Source organism: Emydura macquarii, unplaced genomic scaffold (assembly GCF_026122565.2).
Source record: "Emydura macquarii macquarii isolate MOO-44397 ecotype Brisbane River unplaced genomic scaffold, CSIRO-AGI_Emac_v2 contig_1483, whole genome shotgun sequence".
NCBI lineage: Eukaryota > Metazoa > Chordata > Testudines > Chelidae > Emydura > Emydura macquarii.
Genome location: NW_027131620.1, coordinates 17,949,042 through 17,970,166, shown reverse-complemented (window position 1 = coordinate 17,970,166; position 21,125 = coordinate 17,949,042). Strand labels below are relative to the sequence as shown.

At 45.4% G+C, this 21,125-nt stretch overlaps 2 protein-coding genes across 3 annotated transcripts in view; one reads left to right on the top strand and one right to left on the bottom strand.

Annotated features, from left to right (window-relative positions):
- RPN2 (ribophorin II) overlaps positions 1-4,518 on the top strand; it is a 29,491-nt gene extending 24,973 nt beyond the window's left edge. The window contains exons 17-18 of one of the 2 annotated variants that reach the window (XM_067554377.1): positions 1,354-1,440; positions 4,185-4,518. In XM_067554377.1, coding sequence (XP_067410478.1) covers positions 1,354-1,405 — 52 coding nt within the window. In that variant the 3' untranslated portion in view covers positions 1,406-1,440; positions 4,185-4,518. The remainder of the gene's footprint in view (positions 1-1,353; positions 1,441-4,184) is intronic. The other variant, XM_067554378.1, reaches the window with a different exon arrangement.
- A 3,478-nt stretch (positions 4,519-7,996) lies between these two features.
- GHRH (growth hormone releasing hormone) lies at positions 7,997-15,074 on the bottom strand. The gene is made up of 5 exons (XM_067554651.1): positions 14,995-15,074; positions 11,436-11,573; positions 9,355-9,459; positions 8,473-8,604; positions 7,997-8,066 (listed from the first exon to the last, which is right to left on the bottom strand). Exons 1-5 carry the CDS (start codon positions 15,072-15,074, stop codon positions 7,997-7,999), a joined length of 525 nt encoding a protein of 174 aa, XP_067410752.1.
- Between the last annotated feature and the right edge of the window lie 6,051 nt (positions 15,075-21,125).

The window sequence follows — 21,125 nt, the reverse complement described above, 5'->3', positions numbered from 1 at the left end:
AATCTAAAGCTTAGTTAGTTGCCATCACCCCATGGATATATCCTTGGCCCTCTAATCAGGGTATTCATAGATCTTCTCATACATACCTCGCCACTGCAGAGTCATCCTGCAAACACACACCGACTTAGACTGCCTTCAGGTTGCTGCTCCCTGACCCTAGCGTCCAGTAAAGTACACCACAGACTGAGTGTCAGGCTTTCTCTTCCTCAGAGCCTCAAGTGCCCTTTACCATGCTCAATTACGATCACTTGGAGTCTAATTTCATGATTCAGGCTTTGATCCCTGACTTGGGAGTGCAATGCCTGGCTGCTGGGCTTACCTCTTGACACATTTTTAGTCAGACTTGTTCTCCTTTCTTACCTGGCCCTTCTTGGTCCCCTGGAAGGAGTTTGCACATGCATGTGCTTGCATTTTTATAAGAATCAGTGGGCTCACTTTGTAATTAAGGATATATCAAATTTCCAAGCAATCTGAACAATAATACCCGAGAGAAAAATAGTGTTTTCCGTCACTTTATGCTGATTTTGTTGCCTTTTAAAAATAAGCAGTATTCAGATACTGCAGCCAGGCAAAGATGATCAGCTAGATCAATAGAGCTCAATCTCTTCTCAAAGCAGCATTTTCTAGCCATACTTGGGATGCTCAGTGTGGTATTTCCTCTCTCCTTGGTTGCATAGAGTTCTCTATTTTCAGATGGAGTGGTGTTTTGTGATTCATTCCTGTATTTCCGTTATTGCCAGTAAGTTTGCTTCTTGCTAAGAAGATAAATAGAAATGGTAAAAGTAGTAGCAGAAATTGTTAGTGTCTGTATTAAGAAACCTGGAGAATCAGGGAAAGGAGATTCATTGAAGCTTATATCTGACTGTTTCAGCTCTACCAGGGCTTCTGTTAGCACTAGCAGATAAATGGGGGGCAGAGAGTGTACTTCCTACCTCTCCAGATAGCCTCCCCATCTTGAGCCATACAGATTCATTGGTTGTGACACGTAAGAGCTTTCACCAAAATGTCAACTTTAAAATAGAACTTCCACCTAACTGTCGAGGTGGCCCCTCCTTCAGGTTATCGATGAGAGTAAGCTGCTAAAAGGCATCTTTTGTTGACTTACTGCCGGCCCAGCATAACCCTTGTTGCTAGCCCATGTCAGAGCAATGGCTAACTTGACACAGACCTTGGTTTGGGCAGCACAGGAGAGGTAGCAGCAAGTAATGCTTGGCACACCCCCAGGTCTTCATTGACGTTACTGGAAGCCCTGGTTCTGCTTTTTGCATTTTCTTTCATCTGCTCTAATTCCTGGAGCAGAGCCGCTCTCCTCCTCACTGTCCTCTGAATCTTTTCCCTCTCTCCTTTTGGCAGGATTGCTGCAGAACAAAGCAGTAGGTTGGCAAAGTATAGAACGCTGCGGTAAAAGGGGGTTGTACTAGTGACCCGCTCTTCCTAGAAGTAAGGGCTCTTTTGGAATTTGCCTTTCCCAGGCATTCTGGCTGCTTCATTTCATTCTCATCGCTCATTCCTTGGCCAAAAGACATCTTAGCTGAAGCCACTTTCCAACCTGGCATGTATGGCTTTGATTCTGGGATGAGAGTGTATTTTTTTAATTATGGCTGTCTTTAGATGTTGTTCTGTTATCTGTGTGCATTGAGAAAACGACTTCAGTGTGATGCCTTCACTCTCTCAAGTTTATGTAACACACACACACAAACACACTTGCATCCTTTTTATTGTGGGCCTAAAGATTCTATATGACAATGAAACAAAAGCTTAATTAAGCATGGAAAGCTGGGGGGGGGGGGGGGGTTTATCATGGCTGTAAGTGAATGACTAATTTTGTCTAGTGGTGAATGGGTCACTGTCCAAACTTCTCTCTCACAGCTATCGTCATTATTCCCTGGTCCTGACCTGCAGTGTTGCTGCTATGTCATTCCTGGGCATCTTTAGCTGAGAACACCAGCCAGGCTGAATTGTGCATGGTTTTGTGGCGTGCGTAATCAGATATCCAGTAGAATCAAAGCCAAACCACCACCTCTTTTGACTTGTGACCTAAGCCATGATTTATCCAAGTATCAAATTAGGCTAGATTTGGTGGCTTCCACTGTGGCGTCATAGAATTTAAGGCCAGAAGGGACTGCTAGATAATCTAATATGACTGCCTGTATAGCACAGACCATCAACATCACCCAGCACCTGCACACTAAATCCAACAACCCAAATTAGAGCAAAGCATTACAGCCCACAGGAGACTAGACTGTTATGTGCCACAGGCAAAGAACAGGTGGGACCCCAAGGTGCACCAGTGCTCGCAGCCCCTGCAATGGCAGGGAAATTATTAAATAAATTATAGCCAGATAATCCTGCAAGTGATTTGCCCTTCACGCTGCAGAGGAAGGGGGAAAAAACCCAAATTCCTTCCCGAATTCCCACACATGGTGAGCAGTTAGACTCAGAGCAGGTGAGCCAGAACCAGCCAGCCAGGCACCTGAGGGAGAATGCTCAGGGCCCTGGCCCCCTGTCTGATGTCCCCTCACCAGCCATGGCCATCCCTGATGCTTCAGAGGAAGGAGATATATATTTAAAAAACAACACACCTCCCACAATACTGGGGGAAGAAAATCCCTTCCTGACACCTTGCATCAACAGTCAGTCCCTTCCAGATATAAAATCCTTTTGAGACCTCCCCCACATCACTGTCCCAGTAAAAAGCCCTTCATTTCTACTGCTAATTTGGAGTGGGGAAGGTTCCTATTTACCATGTCCACACTGGATTTACCATGCAGTAGTCATATGGGAGTCAGGCTGCCTGTCTTTCTGCATGTCTCTTGTTTCCTTGCATGTATGATATCCTCATTTCTCCTACTCCGTGTATTTTTTCAAGGAGGAGAGAGGAAAGAGAGAATCAGACAGTGACACATTCATCTGATAGAACTGAAACCATTGCAGAATACACTGATCAAGGATCTTTCAAGCTTCTATTTGTTTGTTTTGAAGTATATACAGTTGTACCTACCCAGTGCTCTAGGCACACACAAATAGGACCCAGGATCCAAATTTTCAAAGAGGGGACTAAATTTTACGTACAAAATAAGTACGGGAACAGGTAACTGTATCCTTAAAACATAGCACTGTTACTTGTGAGTACAAATTCGAGTTTACATTTGCAATTGCCTGATCCGTATCGAGTGTGCTTTGTTAGGGCAGTTACTTGCACATGAGTACATTTAGTGTCCACAACATTGAAGATGTCCCATTTTAGACCCTTTCAAGACAGCCCTGTCACAATCTCTTTCCACTCCTTCATAGGTGCTTTTGAACCTTAGATTGCAAAGACAAAAAGCTGGCCTAACTAGAAAGGAACTGGCTTGATACCCATATGTGAGCTTAGTTTCACTTTGCTCTGGCTGATGAATGTTCATAACATTAAATCCTTGATGCCCCAGTGTGGAGTAGGTAAGGAATGACTTTGTGTGTCCCCTGTACACTTCTCCCTTAGCCAGAGCTAAGTGCTGTCTTTGCCAGCCACTCCCCACCACAACCAGGATTGCACAGATACTCCAGGAATGCATCAGTTTGCACTTCATTGTAACAGAGTTCAGTGTAGGTGCACGCTCTGAATTCTGCAATGTGTTGGGGCCTGACTCAAAAGTGCTGAGCACCCAGAGCTCTAATTGAAGTCAGTGGATCCTGCAGGTGTGCAGCACCTTGGGTCTTGTCCCTTCTCAAGACATGGGTTTGTCACGTATGTGTTAGATTTCTCTTGGCTCAAGCTTTACTCTTCAGTTCACATGGAGGTGGTTGTAATTTGGAGAAGACATTTTAAGATCTTCTTTTTAAGATCCAGACCCACTCTTCTAATTGCATAAACCAGCAGTTCCTTGGTAAGTTTAAGAATTGGACTAAGCCTGTTGTAAGCTTTGCACTCAGCCACCATTTTTTAATTTAGTTTTTGTTTTGCAAGGCTGGTCACCTCTGCCACATGCCAGAAATCTTCCTTTGCGCTTCCTAGACATTTCACTGCTCCTTCTGTTTGCCCCCCCTCCCCTTGTTATGTTGTGATATGGTTTATTGCCTCTTTACCATGCAAAAAGAAACCCTGTGTCTTCTCTCAAAAGAGCATGGGACACTTAATGCACAAGGAATTGTTACCTTGCATTGAAAATGTTAATTTTGTTCGGATTTCTCTCTCCTTTCAGGATACATTAATACCGGAAGAATGGAGGAAATAGGAGGAGGGGAAAAAACCCAAATCTCCACAGAAAAGTGGCCAGGAAACAGTCCAAAGGCCAGAAGTTGGAAGGCAAAAAAGAATTTTTTTATAAAGTCAAGAGGACTGTGGTTAAACTTTTTTTTAATGTTTTCCCTCACTTGTGTTAGTGACTGTTTGAGCACTTCTGAAATTAAGCCAGCAAAGGCCATGTCTTCTCTCCCCCTCCCGCACCCCAAGTGTTTGAATTCTGACCGTACAAATTTTGTGATTCTGACATTGTTTCCCCCTTGTGAAATAAAGAGGATAATGAGAGGAAAGAATTGTTCAGTGTTTTATTCCCAGCGGTTTCAGAGGCTGCGATGTAAAGTTGGGTTCCATGTGACAGTAAAACACGTTTTGATTGGCTTTGCTTAGCCCATAATGCCTTCATTCTAGGCAAGGCATGCTGTTGTGTGAAATTTCTCTTTTCGTGATGCTGCTCCTGCAGTTTGCCTAGTGCTTGCTTTCAGGCCCTTCCCTGGGCTCTCTCCACTCTGTTCCAGAATAAATAAGTTTACGCAACAGGACTTTCTACTCTTGTGCACTCATGAATGATGGTTGCAGAGGATACAGCTGTGAAGCCCACATCTGCATTTCTCCAGTAATTGCTACCGCTTGCACTGAAGGACTGTTTAGATGGGGCCTCTGTTTTGTATTAGTGTTAGATACCCTGATCCTAGAACTAGAAGAATCAAGAGTCAAGTCTCTGCCTAAACTAGAGGGGAGAAACTGTCCATGGTGCTGAAATATGAAGACAAAAGCACATTCTCCCTTTTACTCTCAATTGTTAATTATTTTTAATGGGTCCCATCCAGCATCAGTGAGACTCCAATGATGGGTGTTCAGCCTAAAACTCTGCCATCAGAGCAGCTCTGTTAGCCTATCTTTGTTTCCATTCCAGCGCTTGATGCAGATCTCACCACTTCAAAGACAACTTCTTTGTTTTGTGTCTTTTTATAGTAGGCTAATTTCGGAGATTGTGTGTGAGATATTTTTTCTGATAAATGAATGTCAAGAATCTGAATGGGCTTGCTGGCTCTGACATAGCAATGTCTGATGGATTTGTTTGAGTCTAAAGGACTCATTAAACACTAAGCCATGCTGGCTATACATTCCTGGGCCTTGGAGCCCAGCCTGGGTGTACTGGAAGGCCAAAGGTTTGAAGCTTTTAAATGCCTTGAATAATGCCCTAACAATCCACATCCCCTAGTGGCTTATCACTCTGATCTTTTAGTGACATTATCTTAATCTCTTTTTGTGAAAACATGGAATTTAAAAACAGTTTGGGGTGAGGTTTTACCCCCATCCTTCCTCTTCAATCTACAACTAATAACGAAGGAATAAATTAAACCAGTTTTTGTTTGTTTGTTTGTGTTTTGAATACCTTATCTCTGTTTGAAAATATATATATATTTAATGTTAGTACTCTGCCAGGACTTTCGGTTTCCCTCCTTGTAGCTGTCACTTATCACTGCAGTTGTCGAGCACGGTCCAGGAGTCACTTTGCTAGCACAATGCAGGATGGCTTAAGGAAGCTTGGAGAAACACTTTGTAGTACTCCAGTCAGCCTACGTGGAGCTATGCCAGGGATCGGGTGGTCCTCAGGCTGCATTTTTAGATGGGTCATCTAAATTTGAATGCACACTCAGTTATATATGTAATGGGGAGCAGATGATAGACTTTCGCTTCCTGGCTCCTTGATTGCACATGTGGGTGAGAATTGAGCTGTCTGTCATTAATGCCCACTGTCGAATGCGACTGCCATTAGTTGGAAGGGAAAAATTGTTCCCACAAAACTAGAGGCTGAGTTGTTGCCCGTTTCATATATTTAGCCCTTAGTGTCCCCAATGTGTGATGTAAAAATTCACTTTCCAACATGTAAGCTGGAGCCATTTTCATATGTGTGTCACCTCATGAACTGTGCTGAGCAGAGGGCCGTAAAGAAAAGCAGAAGGATTCTCCAGCCCAAGTTTGACCCACGTGATGATCTAATACAAAGAGACATCTACAAAGGCCTCATCCTCCACTTTTGTATGTGCACAATTATACCTGTGTCTGGAGTAGGTAAGTGCAGACACAGTTGCATGCTCTTTTAATAGTCTAGCACAGCTGTTAGAATTAGCCTCTGTGAAACCAATTGGCAAACAGGGTGTCCTTAATGTGCATCGGACAGAAAATGTAGCTCATGACCAGAAATGGGCACATGTCTCGAGAGACCAGGAGGAATCTTGACATGCTGTTGGACAGATTTATTCAGAACAACTTTTATTTCTGCTGTGATGATGGAAAAGCAAAACCCACCCAGGATTATTTACATATCATCTGAATGCATAACTTACATGTGCAGTAGGGAACAGAATAATGTTCTTCCTGTGCTCTGACATTGGAGAGAGGACTTTTGTGGCACTGGGGAAACAATAAAACATTTCCTCTTCTAAAGGGCAGTGAGGAGTTACACAGCCCACCCTAAATGTGGGAAGTAATGTTGCAGTGGAGTTAGGGGTAGAGTTAATAATGCTCCGTTATGAAAGTTAAAATATATTTACCAGTATAATCTAAAATTCCCCTCTGATGTGCACAGGAGTCTTATTTAAACCAAACCAACCCCAGGCTGGACTTGCTGGTGAGTTCAGTCCTGCTGCAAGAGTTCTGGACAGGACAGAATTGTACATTGAAGACGTGTGTGTTTTCTAAAGAAGAAAGGGATCTTTAGCAAGCTGTCGTGTAATGCTTGATCTGGTCTCCATTTGGAAGTGTATCCATAAGGGGGAAGAGTCAAATCAATGTATAGACTAAATCTACGTGTATGCCAAAGGTAGTTTTTAGTAGCCTGCATATTTATTGAATAAACAAACTTTCAAACAGAGCAGTAATTCACCAGATTTTTTTTTAGCACTTGATTCAAAACTTTTTGTTGAGATTGTCGATAATCAAATCTCTGCCCTGGGCTGTGTGTGTACAGGATTGAGGAGCCTGTACAGAGTACAGACCAGTAGCAGATAACAGTGAGAGATCTGTCTGGTCAAGTACACCCAAAAGGGAGTAGGGGGGAATTAATTTAAGGACTGATTCGAATTAACCTAGGCATGGTAACTTTTAAAACAATCTTGTTCCTTTATGAAATGTTTCTCTAGGTTCCAAGATGGATATGCATGAATTACAGCTGTTCATGTCCAGGATCTTGTCTCTGCTGCCGTGGGTGGTTTACTCTACAGTTGGGTCCATGATTTCTGAATGACTCCTGTGCAGAAGAAAAAAAAATTGAGGCAGCTGTTTGTGAGTAGACATAACAGATTGTTTATTACGTTAATCACAGGCTCGGCAGAGCTATCATTGCTTGGCTGCAAGAATCAGATGTAAAGAAGTCAGGAAAAAGAATTGAAGGGAAGCGAGATGGGTAAGGAGGGTGCCCAAGTTTGCCTTAGCTCTACATTTACGAAGGCATTTGATTTTTAAATAGTTCTTTTAAACAGTACCAGTCTTCCTGGCCAATATTTTCAAACTAAAGTTAGGCTCTAAATCCATTTTTAGGTACAAAGGTGATCTGATTTTTCCAGAAGTGTGGGGAACTCACCACTCATTGACTTCTGTGGGCGCTGTCCATGGTGAGAGGGACGCTTAATCGTCCATCTGCACAGTAAAACTTGTTGTAAGCCTCTGTTTTTCCACTACAGAGCACTACAAAAGCTGGATATCGCACAAAGCTCAGTAGCTGGAGATTGGTACTCACCAGAGCAAGGGGGAAGAAAGGAGAGAGATTTACAGTTTCATGAGCTTGGCCAGGGTGTTGGTAAAGTTCTCTAGATGATCACTGTTGACATCCTGAGGCCTGAATAAGAGGAGAGAGCTGGGTAGGTGGTGGTATAATTCCATGTGGAAAACAGCTCACTATTGAGATTGCTCTCTTAGACAATTGAGGAGTTGGGGGAAGAGACAAGTTGGAGAGGTATGGGGCTAGGACCAGCCATGCTGTGGAGTGGAGGCTCCATCCAAGTTTCCCCCGATGCAACTGTGCCATGCTTACTATGGGAAAAAGATGCAGGCTTTTCTGCACAGTTGGAGATTTATTCTGACCAAGAATGTGCTGGAGGAATGTTACCTACTGCCATTTTTTCACCCCCATAGAAATAAGGACCTAGTCCTGCTCCCACTGACGTGTTCAGCAAAACTCCTATTGCCTGAAATGGGGTTAGGATCAGAGGGTCCTACATTTCAAGGTAGAGCTTTCTACCTACCTTTGATTCTGCAGTATGGCACCCAAGAAATTCCTTAATACCATCTGCTGGTGGTAGCGGCTGTCCATCAAGATGCTCTCAGACTGGCGTCTGGTCAAAAATTCATGCTCTCCTTCCCCTGGACTGCGTTCGCTGCTTCAGTTATGCAAAGAACAAGAATGGGCTGTTAGAATGGCTTTACGAGCATTTTGTTTACGAGCACTTGTTGCAAGGAAGGGTAACCTGCTGCACTTGCAGGGATGGCTTAGCTATTCCCTGTTGGATCAGGTTGTTGCAGGATCTTACTTTGATTTGCAAAGCATTTGCCCATCCACTGTTAAGATGAAATAACTGAACTCACTGCTCACAGTCTCTTGAGTAGGAATGGGGTTGGTCAAGTGAGAGACCAATGATGTGCTGCAGTTGACAGGTGTCTCCTCTCTTGTTTAGAAGTGCATGGGAGGGAGCAGCAATGTGGATCTTGATTTTCCCCCGCCCTCCCCCGCTTTGGGACTGGGGGAAGCCAAGTTTCTTCCTCTCAGTGACTGATAGCAGTTACTGCTTCCCACAAAGGTTCTAGCTGGTTACCAAGGCAGTAGAGATTTAAGATAACCCTGAAGGTAATAGGTTGGGAAGGAAAGGATTAAATAGGATGCCCAAAGAAAACTGTGATTGTGGGGATCATTAAAAAATATGGGGATGCAGGGTTCTCTTAGCCCAAAGTGGCTTGTTCTTGTACTCCTGATGAAACAGTGAGAAATGAATGTGACTGGGAGAGATGATGGTTCTGTCAGACTGGACAGGAAGTTCTCTACTTTAGCTATGGGCATGGAAGAAATTGCCAGGAGTGAAGTGCAAAGCCCCAATCCAGTAACAATAGGAGAACAGGAAAGGTGGTCTTACCCCAGCCGTTTGCCTATAATGGTTTGTAAGAACTTCCGGGCAGAGATCTGCCCCAGGACTTTCCGGTAGTGGTCAGTGAATATGGCATCAGCATGACGCTGTATCCTAAAGATAAGAGACAGACACTGGATGCATCAAACACCCTGCGTAATGTACCCTTTTGGTAAGAAATCAACTCTAAAAATGCCCCAACCATTCACATCTGATACTGCTGAGAGGGGGCTGATTAAGGGGCAAATAACCATTGCAGAAGCTCCTTGTCTGACTGCTTTTCTGGTGGAGCATAAATATTTTTTTTTCTTTAAATCATGACCTGGAAACAGCAGGAAAAATCTACCAACCAATTGGAAATTGCTGGGGAAAAGTGGCTTCAAATTTAAAAAAAAAAAAGGTGTAAAGTGCCCGAAGGTTCCTGTGGGGGGTGCAGGGAGAAGGCTGGGTTGGGGGCAGTGTGGCTAGGATGTTCCTATGCACTGGTTATTTACCAGCAGCACCATGGGACCCTTAGGAGCGAATGCAGCTGGGACACGAGTTTCAGAGAAGCCCTGAGAGGTGCTCGAATGTTTGCTGGGATCTAGCTCCCAGAAGCCCCACGAGAGGGGAGGTGCAAGCCATCCTATTCAGTCCGCACTCCCTGGGTCTCCACCAGGACAAGGATGAATCAATCCATCAACCCTACCCCGTGGCTCTTGTCTGCCTCAGTGCCCCCACCTGCTTAAACAGGACTAACAATCCTGTCCTGCCTGGTGGGGGTGATGTGAGGATGAATTCATGAATCTTTGTGAGGAGAACAGATGCTGCAGCAATACCCGGAGATGCCGAGAGTACCAGCAGAATTGCTGCTTGCATGAAATAAGAGTGGTGCAGGGGGAGTATTGATCTTGTTCCTCATTTTGCTATAAGTCAATAACTGTCTCTTTGGAAAGGTTGGAAGAGCTAACCCTTCCTCAGCTGACTGACTCTGAGGTGTAGGGAGACAGCCTTCTAACTGTGGATGGAATGCACAGCTCATTGTCTACAAGTCTGGCTATGAGCACAGACTTCATCCGCTAAAGCAGGGTTCTGTGGGTCAGCAGGGGAGACCTTTTAAGGAAATTATCGGCACTTTTGGATCTGTTGAGGGCATGATGACACTCCGCCCCCTGCATTCGTGCAGGACTGACGAGACCGTGTGCTGCGAGGGGGCTCTGTGCCGCTGGAGATGTGCTGCTGCCCACATCTGCTCAGTAACGATGCTGTTGTAGGACTTCTGGCAAGAGTTGGGGTGATAATTCCAAGCATCTTGATCAAATCCCAGTGTGATTAATTACACACTTCCTACCTACCCTTTCCTGTATTGTTTCAATGGACTTGAGTCTTCTGTTTCTGACCTAGATTGCACAGTGTGCGCCTGTTTTCAGTTTGATTCCTGTTTGTTAAACCACTAGAGAAATCAATGAAGGTGGCTGGAAGATGGTTTGACTTCTTGGCAAAATAACAAAACCCAAAAAATCTTGGCCAAAACTGCCCGCTCTGAGCCAAACAAAATGACAATGTTTCTATGGAAATGATACTGCGGTGCCTCATGGGAGTTGTCATTTAGGTGCATTATGCTCCTGTTCTTTTCTCTGGGTGGGGCTCACTGGCTGGGCTAAATCTCCCATCATGCATCATGATCTCCTTTCTTGCTGAGCCACCATAGTGCATCATGGGAGATGTATGTAGTCCACTAGTGAATGAGACCAAGAGGCAGCCCTGCTACAATTCCCAAGAGGCATCTTTAGCTGTATTTCCAAATTGAAATGTTTTCATTTTCGGGTGAAAGCTTTTCAGATTTCACATGTTTGGGGTTTTAATATCTTCTATAGACAGCAGACAATTTTTGCAAAGTCTTAATTTAATCAAAAACCCAATTTTACATAAAAAACAGGTTTTGGCTGGAAAATTTCAACCAGCCCTAGACATCAACCCTCCCTTGTAATTTCTGCAAAATATTCTCAAATGCCCTCAAATCCTCTTGCTGTTTCCCTCATTGTCTGCAGTGTAGGAAGAACTTAACTGAGGCTTCCTTGGTGTGTTGGGTTGGAGACTGAGGCACATACCTTTTTTCAGCAGGGTTGGCTAGAAAACCCTCCTCCTCCTCCTGCTGCTCCTCCACAGAGAGATTGTTGCTCTGCTCTGGACTGCTATCCTTCAGCTGAAAGCTGACCGCCTTGCTAGAGATGGGCAGTGGATTGTACCTGTAAGAATGAGCCAGCAGCACTGAGCACAGCCCAGCTGCAATCCTTGCCATCTCCCCCTCCATCAGCATGGCCTTCTCCACTGGGCCAACCACCAGCAGCCCGTATGTGGCACTTGCTGGTTTCACCTCGGTGTGGCTTGTCCTCTCTCTTATTCTTCCCTTCCCCGTCTCATGGACAGTGCACAGGTTGTCTGTGTACTGGAAGCTGCCTAGATGCTGCTTATCCCAATATGCTAAGCACCTTTCGAGATTAGAAACATAGAAATCCCAGTCACAAATTAACAGAGAGGTTCCCCTGAGCTGCCAATTTACTCAAGCAAAACATGACCAATCAGGTTTTCACTGTGCCAGTTCTTGAAAGCAACACCTAAAGCATTTTCCATGGGGAAAAAATGGCGTGAATCCATTTGCACCAGAGTCCAGCTATACTCAGTTTTGTAGATCTACTGACTTCAACAGGTGGCAGAGAGATGCTTAAATGAATTACAGGGAGGCCTTAGTACACAACCCTTTAATCCATGTAATACCAAAGTTCATACACCTCTCGCCTCAAGGCAAGTGGACAATAATACAGAAGAAGCAAAGGAAGTTAATTTGTACTTGCAACTTTTTAATTAAAGGCAGGGCTGGCAGTACCCTCTATATTATTAAGGTTGCTCAGCACTTCCCATTATAAAACTCTGTTTTCAGTTGCTTAATTTTACCAAACTTCAACCATTTAGGCTGAAATTTTCCATGCCTGCTGAATTTTTTGGGAAAATTTTAACCAAAATGGTTCAGCTATTTCCGAGAACAAGGCATGGGCAAAATGTGGTGTTTTCCCCCGTAAAATTTTTTTTGAAACCTTTTTGTTTAAAGTGCCCTATCACCCCTGTATTTTGGAGTAGGGACTCAAAATTTGGCAAGGAGACAGCCTTTGCAGCAGGGATGTGCCTTTTGCACTTCCCATAAAAATCCACTCAAAGTTGGCCAAGTTACAAGCATTTGAAAAACTGTGGTTTGTAACTGCTCAGATACGTCTTTTTTGAGCAGCTAAAATATTCTGTCCTCACTAAGCACGGCCAGCCCCTCATGGTTCCTATATGTGACCAGACTGCACATGTTCTATCCAACAGAGTGACTGAGGTCTGGTCTACACTAGAAAATTAGGTTGGTTTAACTACATCAGTCGGGTGTGAAGACTCCACGCCCCTGAACGGCATAGTTAAGACCACCTAAATCCCTGTGTAGACAGCGAATTCTTCCGTTGACCTAGCTACCGCCTCTCGGGGAACTGGATTATCTATGACAATGGAAGAACCCCTCCTGTTGGCATAGGTAGTGTCTACACTGAAGCACTGCAGCAGAGCAGCTGCAGCTGTGCCACTGTAGTGTTTTAAGTGTGGGTAAGCGCTGAGCCTGTTTCAGCCCAGGGTTATGGGGGCTCAGAAGGACTTTCCCTGTAATGGCCGCTCCCAGGTGCTGTGGGCTGGGGTGGGGCCAGGCACTGGAACTGAGCAGGGAGTCCATCTCTCCTGTGCTGTCAGTGATTCCCCCTGCTGGCATCCAGCCAGCCCAGAGGAAGAAGCTCCCTAATTCAAATGCAGAAGGGAAAAAAGCCAGACATGGTGTGCGGGAAGAAGTAGATTGGGACAAAGGCGTAGAGGAGACTAATGGACTAGCTGGGCACGGAGACTGGAAACCAGTGGGGGAAATGGGGGTGAGGACTGAGATTGGATGGGGGAAGACAGGCACTAGCTTGGAAGTGGGACTAGGAACCAGTGGGGGGGGGACAATGGGGTAGGGGAGAGAGTTCTGACAAGGAGTTTGGTGGGGGGAGAAATTTGGACTGGCTGGGCAAAGGAAGAGGTCACGAGTTGTGGGGAAGGAGAATAGGATCAGGACTTGGACAGCAAGCTCGTAGGGGGAAACTAGCATGGAAAAAATAGTCTGAGCACTTAATGAACACACACAGTGGGGCCGAGTTAAAGCTACACAGGCCAGCTGAATTCTGGCACTTCCTGACGTTTCAGGGCTTGACTTTGCAACGTTAATAATGTCTCAGGAAGGTGAGAGATGTTGCCTGATGGCTTGAGGGATCGCTAATGATCTATGGAGACACGCCACTCTAGGTCACCAGTTCAAATTCAGCATGGCTTACTAGCAACAAAAAATAATTCCTATCTGATGGCAGCTAGGTTCGTATGTAGGCGCTTGTGATTCTAAGCATTTTCCACTGGCTCTGTCTCCTGCACCCAGCCCTGTGGTATCTGAGCACCTTACAAATAAGTATCTATTGCTACAGTTGGGTCCCCAGTTGGCCATCTCAGTGGAGAGCCCAAGGATTGGCTGTGCCGTGGAGCCTGAATGCTGCTATCGCCAATAGAGGAGGCGTCTCTAGTCGGCCTGAGGTCTGTTGCTGTGGCCGTGAGTGGGTAAGCTTGCTGTGCTATTGTTCACATTGTACCTTTGCTGTGAGTAAACAGAGGACTTAGGCCGCAGGGCTGCTGCCTGGGCTGTTACCACCAGCCTGGAACTTACATAAATACTTTGCTTTAAAACTGTTTAGGCCGTTTGACTCTTGCCGTCCCTTGTTTCAGCAGCGTCCAGTTTTCTCCTCAACTGCCTTATTTTTACGCTTCTCCTTACGTCAGACCCAAGGTATGTTAACAACAGCAAGGACAGCGAATCCTTGTGGTCCATTAGACCACATCTTGACTGCATGCCCATTAACAAAGAGCGGGCAGGGTGTGGGTACTGGACTCAGTATTGTACCGTGCGTCCTCTGTGAGCCAAGGACCCAGACGCATCAGAAAGCTGCGGGTCCCATAACAGCAATGTGAACAGCTGCTCACGGAGACGGCGCAGGCTCCCCTTTCTCATCCCAGCCAGAGGAATGAGGAGGAGGAAAAGCTTGTCCTCGCTGAAGCATAAAGTAATGTTTAAACAAGACAACTTGGCACAACCTGCGGGGTCTGCTCAGGAGACTCTCAGCTCCGGCATGGCAGGGGGTGCTGCAGCTCACGCCTGAGTTGAACTGCCAGAGCCATGTGCGGGAGATGCTCCAGACTGAAATAGCAGGAGGGGGTGTGGGTCAGGATAGAGATGAGCTGACAGGGCTACAGGCCAGGGGCAGAGATCAAGACGGAAATAGCACGGGGTGCTGCGGGTCAGGAGTGAGGTGAACTGACAGAGTTGCATGAGGGCCCCGGAGCCCTGGACTGAAATAGCAGTGGATGTTACCATCAGGATTGAAAAGAACTGCAGACTGAAAGAGCAGAGGGCTTTGCCAGTCAGCATGGACTGCACTGCCAGAGCTGTGGGGGGAAGGTTGCAAAATGCTGCCTGCAGTTTCATGAGCCTTGTATGAAAATCCACCAAATGCCCAGGCCAGAAAATAGCAGGAGTGAAGTCAGGGAGATGGGGGGACTGGAGCCTACCTGAGAGCTGGATAGAGAGGAGAAGAGATGGAGCACATGACTAAATGGAGGAACAGGAGGAAGATGGCCCTGTGCAGCATCCTTTACCCTTGTGGAGTGACCTGAAATCAAGAGAAATCAAAATCAGTGACGGTAACAGAGCATAACTCCTGATCTCACACGCAGCATGTGGGGGCTCTGAGCACACACCACTGCCAGTGAGCTGAGAGAAGGCTTCCTGAATGTGAGGGTTGGATTAGGTGACCTCCTGAGGTCCCTTCCAACTCTAATCTTCTGAGTCTAATGTGCGTGGGAGCTCTCACCTGCGTCATTTTCTCAGCCAGACTCAAGCCCCTGCATCTCTGTGTTGTCAGTATCCATAGAACAGAAATCACCCAGTGCGCCTTCTCCGTATGACACCTGCCATGTGCTCTCCCTTACAAGACAGTGGCCTCAGCATATCAGTGTCTCGGCATTGCATGATGTTTATCATATACATACAGGATGACCAGCCACCATCTCAAGAAAGAGAACCCCCTTCCAATGCCTGCCTCTGCCTGGAACTCTGGGTCAGCCAGCTGCTTCTCTTCCTTTGGTGATTTATTTCCAGGCTCTAGAACCCATTTCTGGGGGATGCTGATGGTGATACAAACGCTGCCCTTGGATCTGCCTGTGAATTGGGATCAGAATACGGTCCCTCTCACCAAACCTTTCTGCCCGCACCAGCCACTGCTGGGGCGTGTTTCACCAGACAAGTCAGAGACCAGAAGTAGGGAGTTTGGGACTGAGTTGATAGGATTTAATTGGCCTAATTAGAGCTGTTTGAACTACTTTGTTCAGAGCCAAGCTCTTTTTTGGGCTAGTGAACCCAGCCCTGATTTTCTCTGAATGGATTTGCTCTTTATAAATATTTGCCTGATAGTTTGCACAAATATCTTTAACCCTCTGAGGAGTTGTTTGTGTTATGGTAGCACATAGGAGCCCCTGCTGAGATTGGGGCCTCTTTGCGTCAGGCGCTGCACAAACAAAGTGAGAGGCAGTCCCTGCCCTAAAGACCTTACGGTCTAAATAGACAAGACAGGAAAAAGTGCAAGGAGGAAAAGGAGGCATAGTAAGCAGAGTGATTCACCATAGGCACAGACAGAATTAGGAAGGTGAGCTGGGTTCTAGTCCATTAGCCTAGCATCTGCCAACACACTATTTGTGCTGTGCAGCTGGTCATCTTAGTTGCATGGTATGTGGTTCTCCTCCTGAATGGATGGCTGCAGCACTTGACGTGGGAAAACAAGGAACAAAATTTTTGCGGAGGGATAAACTTCCATGAACGTTTCAGAAGAAGAGAACACTTTCACGATTGCTTGGCAGCTGTCTGGATACTTGGGAGCAGGAATATTCCAAGTCCACAGACCAGAGTGAATTGAACTCTGTGCTTTTATTTGTGGACATTGGAGCTGGTAGAAAAAAATTCCATCAAATCTTTTTTCCCCACTGGAAAGTACCTTTTTGATCCAAATGAAAATTTTTGCAGGACATTATAATTTGGATGGAAATTTGTCAACAAAAATATTCCAAACTGGAAAAAATACTTAGTTTAAAAAAAAACAAAAAAAAAACTAATTAGGTTTCAATCACAACTTCCCCACCTGCCCACACCTGCACTTTCATTCTTTTATACTTTTTTCACTGGAGAAAAGGAAAGGGGAGAGAAGTGAAAGAGGTTTTTATTCTCACTGAGGTGAAAGGGATTTTTTTTTTAAATATTTTGAAAAATTTCAAAGTTTCAAATGAAAAGAAAAATGTTCATTTCTCACAAATATGTTGCAAAATATATACCCTTTAAAAAAACAACCCAGCGCTAGTGGAACATGTTGTGCATGAGGTTTATCTTGCTACTCACCTGGCTGTAGCCCTAATTCTCCCCTCTTGTATGAGGATCGGTCTAAACAAGACAGGGCTTTCTCACTCAGGGCCCGGAACCTTTGACACACCCTCCTCCCCAGGTTTCTGTTCTGTTAGGGCACACTGTGCAAGGTTCATCTTGCCTGTGAGGAATTGGGTAGAGCTGACTAGTGGCATTTGTGGGCATTCTTTGGGGAAGGTCATTAGTTTAGTTAGAATGTTTCTGGGTTAGTTTGTTAGATCTGGGGTAATTAACGGGCCTTTTTATTCACTTGCGTATTTTTAATATATTGCCAAGGGCTCCCAGAATACAGATGGTTGCTGTTTTATTGTAGTTTAGTAAAAATCCAAACACATATTTATCTGTAGAGCTGTGAGTATAGACGACACCCTGCAAAGTGCATAGGAAGCCCAAAGTCCCAACTGCGAATTGCCTGCACGCTCCCTGGGAGAGATCTCACGTGCAGGATATTAGGTCAAGACACACAAGAGCCTGGAGTGACTATCAACAAGGAGATCCAGGTAAGGAGCTGTTGTGAGCGAAGAGGGATCTGAGGGAGGACAGGGAGGCTGCATGGCACACAGTGAGGGGGAAGCTGTGCCGAGCAGAGGAATGAAAGAAGGTGCAGCGCTGCGTATAGAAAGAGACAAAGTGAGCGGCGAGGAGCGGGATGATGTGAGAGATGGAGCTATTTCTCTCTCCGCACTGACATCTGCAGGAGGAGAGGATGCCCAGCCATTTCCGTGCATGGGGGCAGCAGCAGAGTTCTACAGGGATTGTGCTCAGCCAACTCCTCCCAGAGCTTCATGCAGGCTGTGCTGCCCCTCAACAGACTGCAGCACCTACAGGCCTCTGTCAAGCCCTAAATGGCTTGTTTAGTGCCTGGATAGAACCCAGATCTCCTGACCCTGTGCCATAGGCACAAAGATCTCCTTCTTCTCTTTCAATGCCTGAAGAGATCAAACAGGCAGCAGGAGGCTGACCATGAAGGAGAAGGCATCTAATTGCACGTGCAAATAACTTGGAAATGATCGAAGATGGGGGAGATGAAATGGAAATGCAAAATAATAGAAAGGATCATGTGGGTGAGGGAGAGTGAACCTCAAAGGTTCAGTGGAGGGTTCAGGCCCGGCTGCATGTCTGCAAAGCACAGGCTGGTTTGCCTATCCCTGAGGAGAGAGCATTGTGGCTGCTGTTGATTATCGATGGAGTGCCACCAGAGCACATGGTGCTGCGCAGATACGAGCCCCGGGCCAAGGTGCTCAACATGGAAATCAAACAGCACGATGACCCACGGAAGGGCTGGGCGAGTTTGTGCTTTTGATCCTGTTTGGTGGGTTATCAGTGAAAACCCTCGTGGCTGGATTGTGTTTTAAAGAGCTGTTTGAACGAGGAGAGAGAGGCTGTGTGGGACAAAATGAGAGCGAAGAAGTTGCAGCCTAGGATCTGATTTTGCTGCTGCTGATGTTACTTACTTATTGTTTTGCCTAGGAGCCCCAGTTATGAACCAGACCTCACTGTGGCAGGTGCTGTACAAACACAGAACAAAAAGATAGTCTTTGCCCCCAAAGTTAAGCCCCCACTGACCAGTGGGTGCAGAATCAGACTCTCAAGAAGCGGGATGGCACTATTCATTACTGTCAACAGTTCCTCAGCCTGCTGTCTGGCTTCCCCGTTTACAGCTGCTTGCGCTTCAAATCTGCAGGCTGGTTCAGCCTTCAGCAGCGTTTCCATCTGTTGTTCTTTTGGCAGTGAAGTGGCTTGTCCTAGCTTTAGGACAGCGCTGACTGTTGGCAACAGAGTGGGTGGACTCCACCTCCCAAAGACTTCTTGCCTCTTAGAAACCATCACATCAGCCTCAAGACCCTCAGAATGCCAGAGAACCGAACCAGTGACTTACTCCTGTGGGACAGAATTATAGAGCTTCCGGTTTTAGGATTAAACTGCTGTTTTCTGGAGGAAGCATGCCCCCCCTCCTCCCCAATACCTAACGTATGTCCCAAATCATATCCATCAACTTCAGAGAAAGCCAGTTAGGGTGACCTAGACACTTCAAGAGGGTGTTGGCACCGACGTCTGGGGCAGTGCTGATCAATGTTCTTTATATTATGAACAGCTAAACCAACACATGAGCATAGCAATGACATGGCAGTGGGGTTGCACACGGGGAGAATATAGCCCTTACCCAGGAAGACAAAGAGGAAAAAAGGAAAGAGACCCTGTCACACATTGTTTATCACCCTTTCCTTCTATATCCAGCTCCCCTTTCTCCAGAGCCAGGTGTTCCTCCAAATTGTTGTCAATCCTTTTGAAATGTTTGTTCTGCCCCCCTCTGACCCAATTAGTTTCTTAAAGAAGTTTTTCTGTTTTCCTTTTCTCTCTGTTTTTTTGTTTTTTTTTATCTTCCTTATCTTCTCTTGCCCCTCTCCACTCTTCCATTCTCTCTCTCTCATATCCCTCCATTGCTCTCCCCTTTGGTCTTTCTCCCACCCTGTGCAGGAGGGATACTGAAGCTGGAGTCCTGCTCATCTTCACCAACGTGGCTGCTGTTTCAGAGGATGAACAGAAGAATGTCCAGGTGGCACTCTCTGAACATGGCCAAGTTGACAGCCCTGCAAAATCTTGTCCCTGTCTTAATTATGATAGGGTTCATTTCACTTCTCTGCTTTCCATTCTAGCAGTGTGTGGGGAAAAAATGAATAAAGAAATTCCCTGTAAGATGAAAAGCATTTAATATGATTGCAAAAGATAAATCATAACAGCTTCCTGACACCCTGTAATGCAATTTTAATGTTGCAGTGTTTGTAAAAATAGTGATGGATGGATTAGATCTATCACTCCTTCTGTTCCTCACTGCGTCTGGGATCCGTGTTTAATCAGTCCTGAAAATACTGCTATGGGGATGCAATGAGAGCTTAATTTCTCCTGCAGTCTGGTAAGGTTCAGATTTTTATACAGTACAATATTGCATTTCAAAGTACAAGGATATTTACAAATTGCTTCCTCTGTTATCCTGTAATTGGATTTGCATTTCCTGTCAGTCTTTCAAATTTCTACTCACCTCTTCTGTTTGGCTCAACTAAATATTTATTAATGGGTGCGTACAATATCATTAGTTTTGTGGTGGCTTTCATCATCAATATTGTAAGATCGGGGAGCAGATTCTGTGCCAGAATTTTTTGCAAGGCTATTCTAAAAACATTACTTAGTATATTTACGTGTATCAGACACTTCAGTTATTAATTGTTTCAGTCTATAACTTAATCAATCCATAAAGCCCTTTGTGATTGGTACTTAGGCTGCTGATAAATCTTATTACTGATGCCAAATCTGATTGTGTTGTAGTGTAACTGAATTGTCCCCAGTTTCCAAATAGCAGGTATCTTGTTAAACACACATGCACAGGATCAAACTTACCGTTCCCTGAGGAAATAGGATCTTCCCAGATCTCTACGTGGTTTCTTCTCCCTGTTAAAAATATTTCTCTCTCTCTCTCTCTCACTCTCTTGCCAGCTTTTGTTACTTCAGCAAACTGGATTGGGTTCCTTCCTCGTTAGTTCTTTACCTGTGCAGGGTCCCAGAGGACTGGGACCAAGACTCTTTCAGATCTCCCCAACTCCCGTGGCAGTTCTCCAGCTGCTGCGGGAAGTGCGCCTTCTCTTTTTATACCTGTGCTCCCTTAGGAGTTCTGTGGGCTTCTCAACGTCAGAGAATCAATTACCCTCCAGTCATTCAAAGGGCTGTGTTTAGCATCCCCTCTTTTTGCGAATGAGGATGCAAGCAGGGAGGTGGGGAGGATTGGGGGGTGGGGGGAGGCTGTGCCTGCAGTTTGAGGATGATTTGCATGCTTTCCCTTTATCTTTCAGAAGGTAAAGAGTAAAGAATAACAACAATAATTTGGCACAATGAATGAAAAATTTGCTTTGCAAGGTAAACTTCTCTTTCCTTTAAAATGTCGTTTTTCCTTGTAGCCAACAATGGGGGAAAGTTAACCATTAATATTCTCTCATGCTGCCTTTGTAGGAAGGTTTATCTCTTGGCCGTTTTCTTTTCCTCCTGATTATCAGGCTTTTACTCCTTCTCCTTTGTTGCTCACATCTGCTGTCGTTAGCAGGGCAGTTCATGCTTCAGTCCCTCGCAAACATCACATCGCAGCCTCACTCCAGGCAAACGAAGCATCTGGAGAGCCTTGCAGTGTGCATGTGCTCTGGAAAATTCAGAGGGCCTGTTCCATTTGCCGTATCGTCCCTCC

Bases quoted from the DNA above. Each gene is read 5' to 3' on its own strand.
- GHRH (XM_067554651.1), bottom strand. From the start codon at position 15,074: ATGCTGCACAGGGCCATCTTCCTCCTGTTCCTCCATTTAGTCATGTGC. The intron at 8,605-9,354 runs GTAAGACCACCT...TAACTGAAGCAG, and splicing joins ATTATAGGCAAACGGCTGGG to CGAACGCAGTCCAGGGGAAG. The intron at 8,067-8,472 runs GTAGGTAGAAAG...CCTCTTATTCAG, and splicing joins GCCATACTGCAGAATCAAAG to GCCTCAGGATGTCAACAGTG.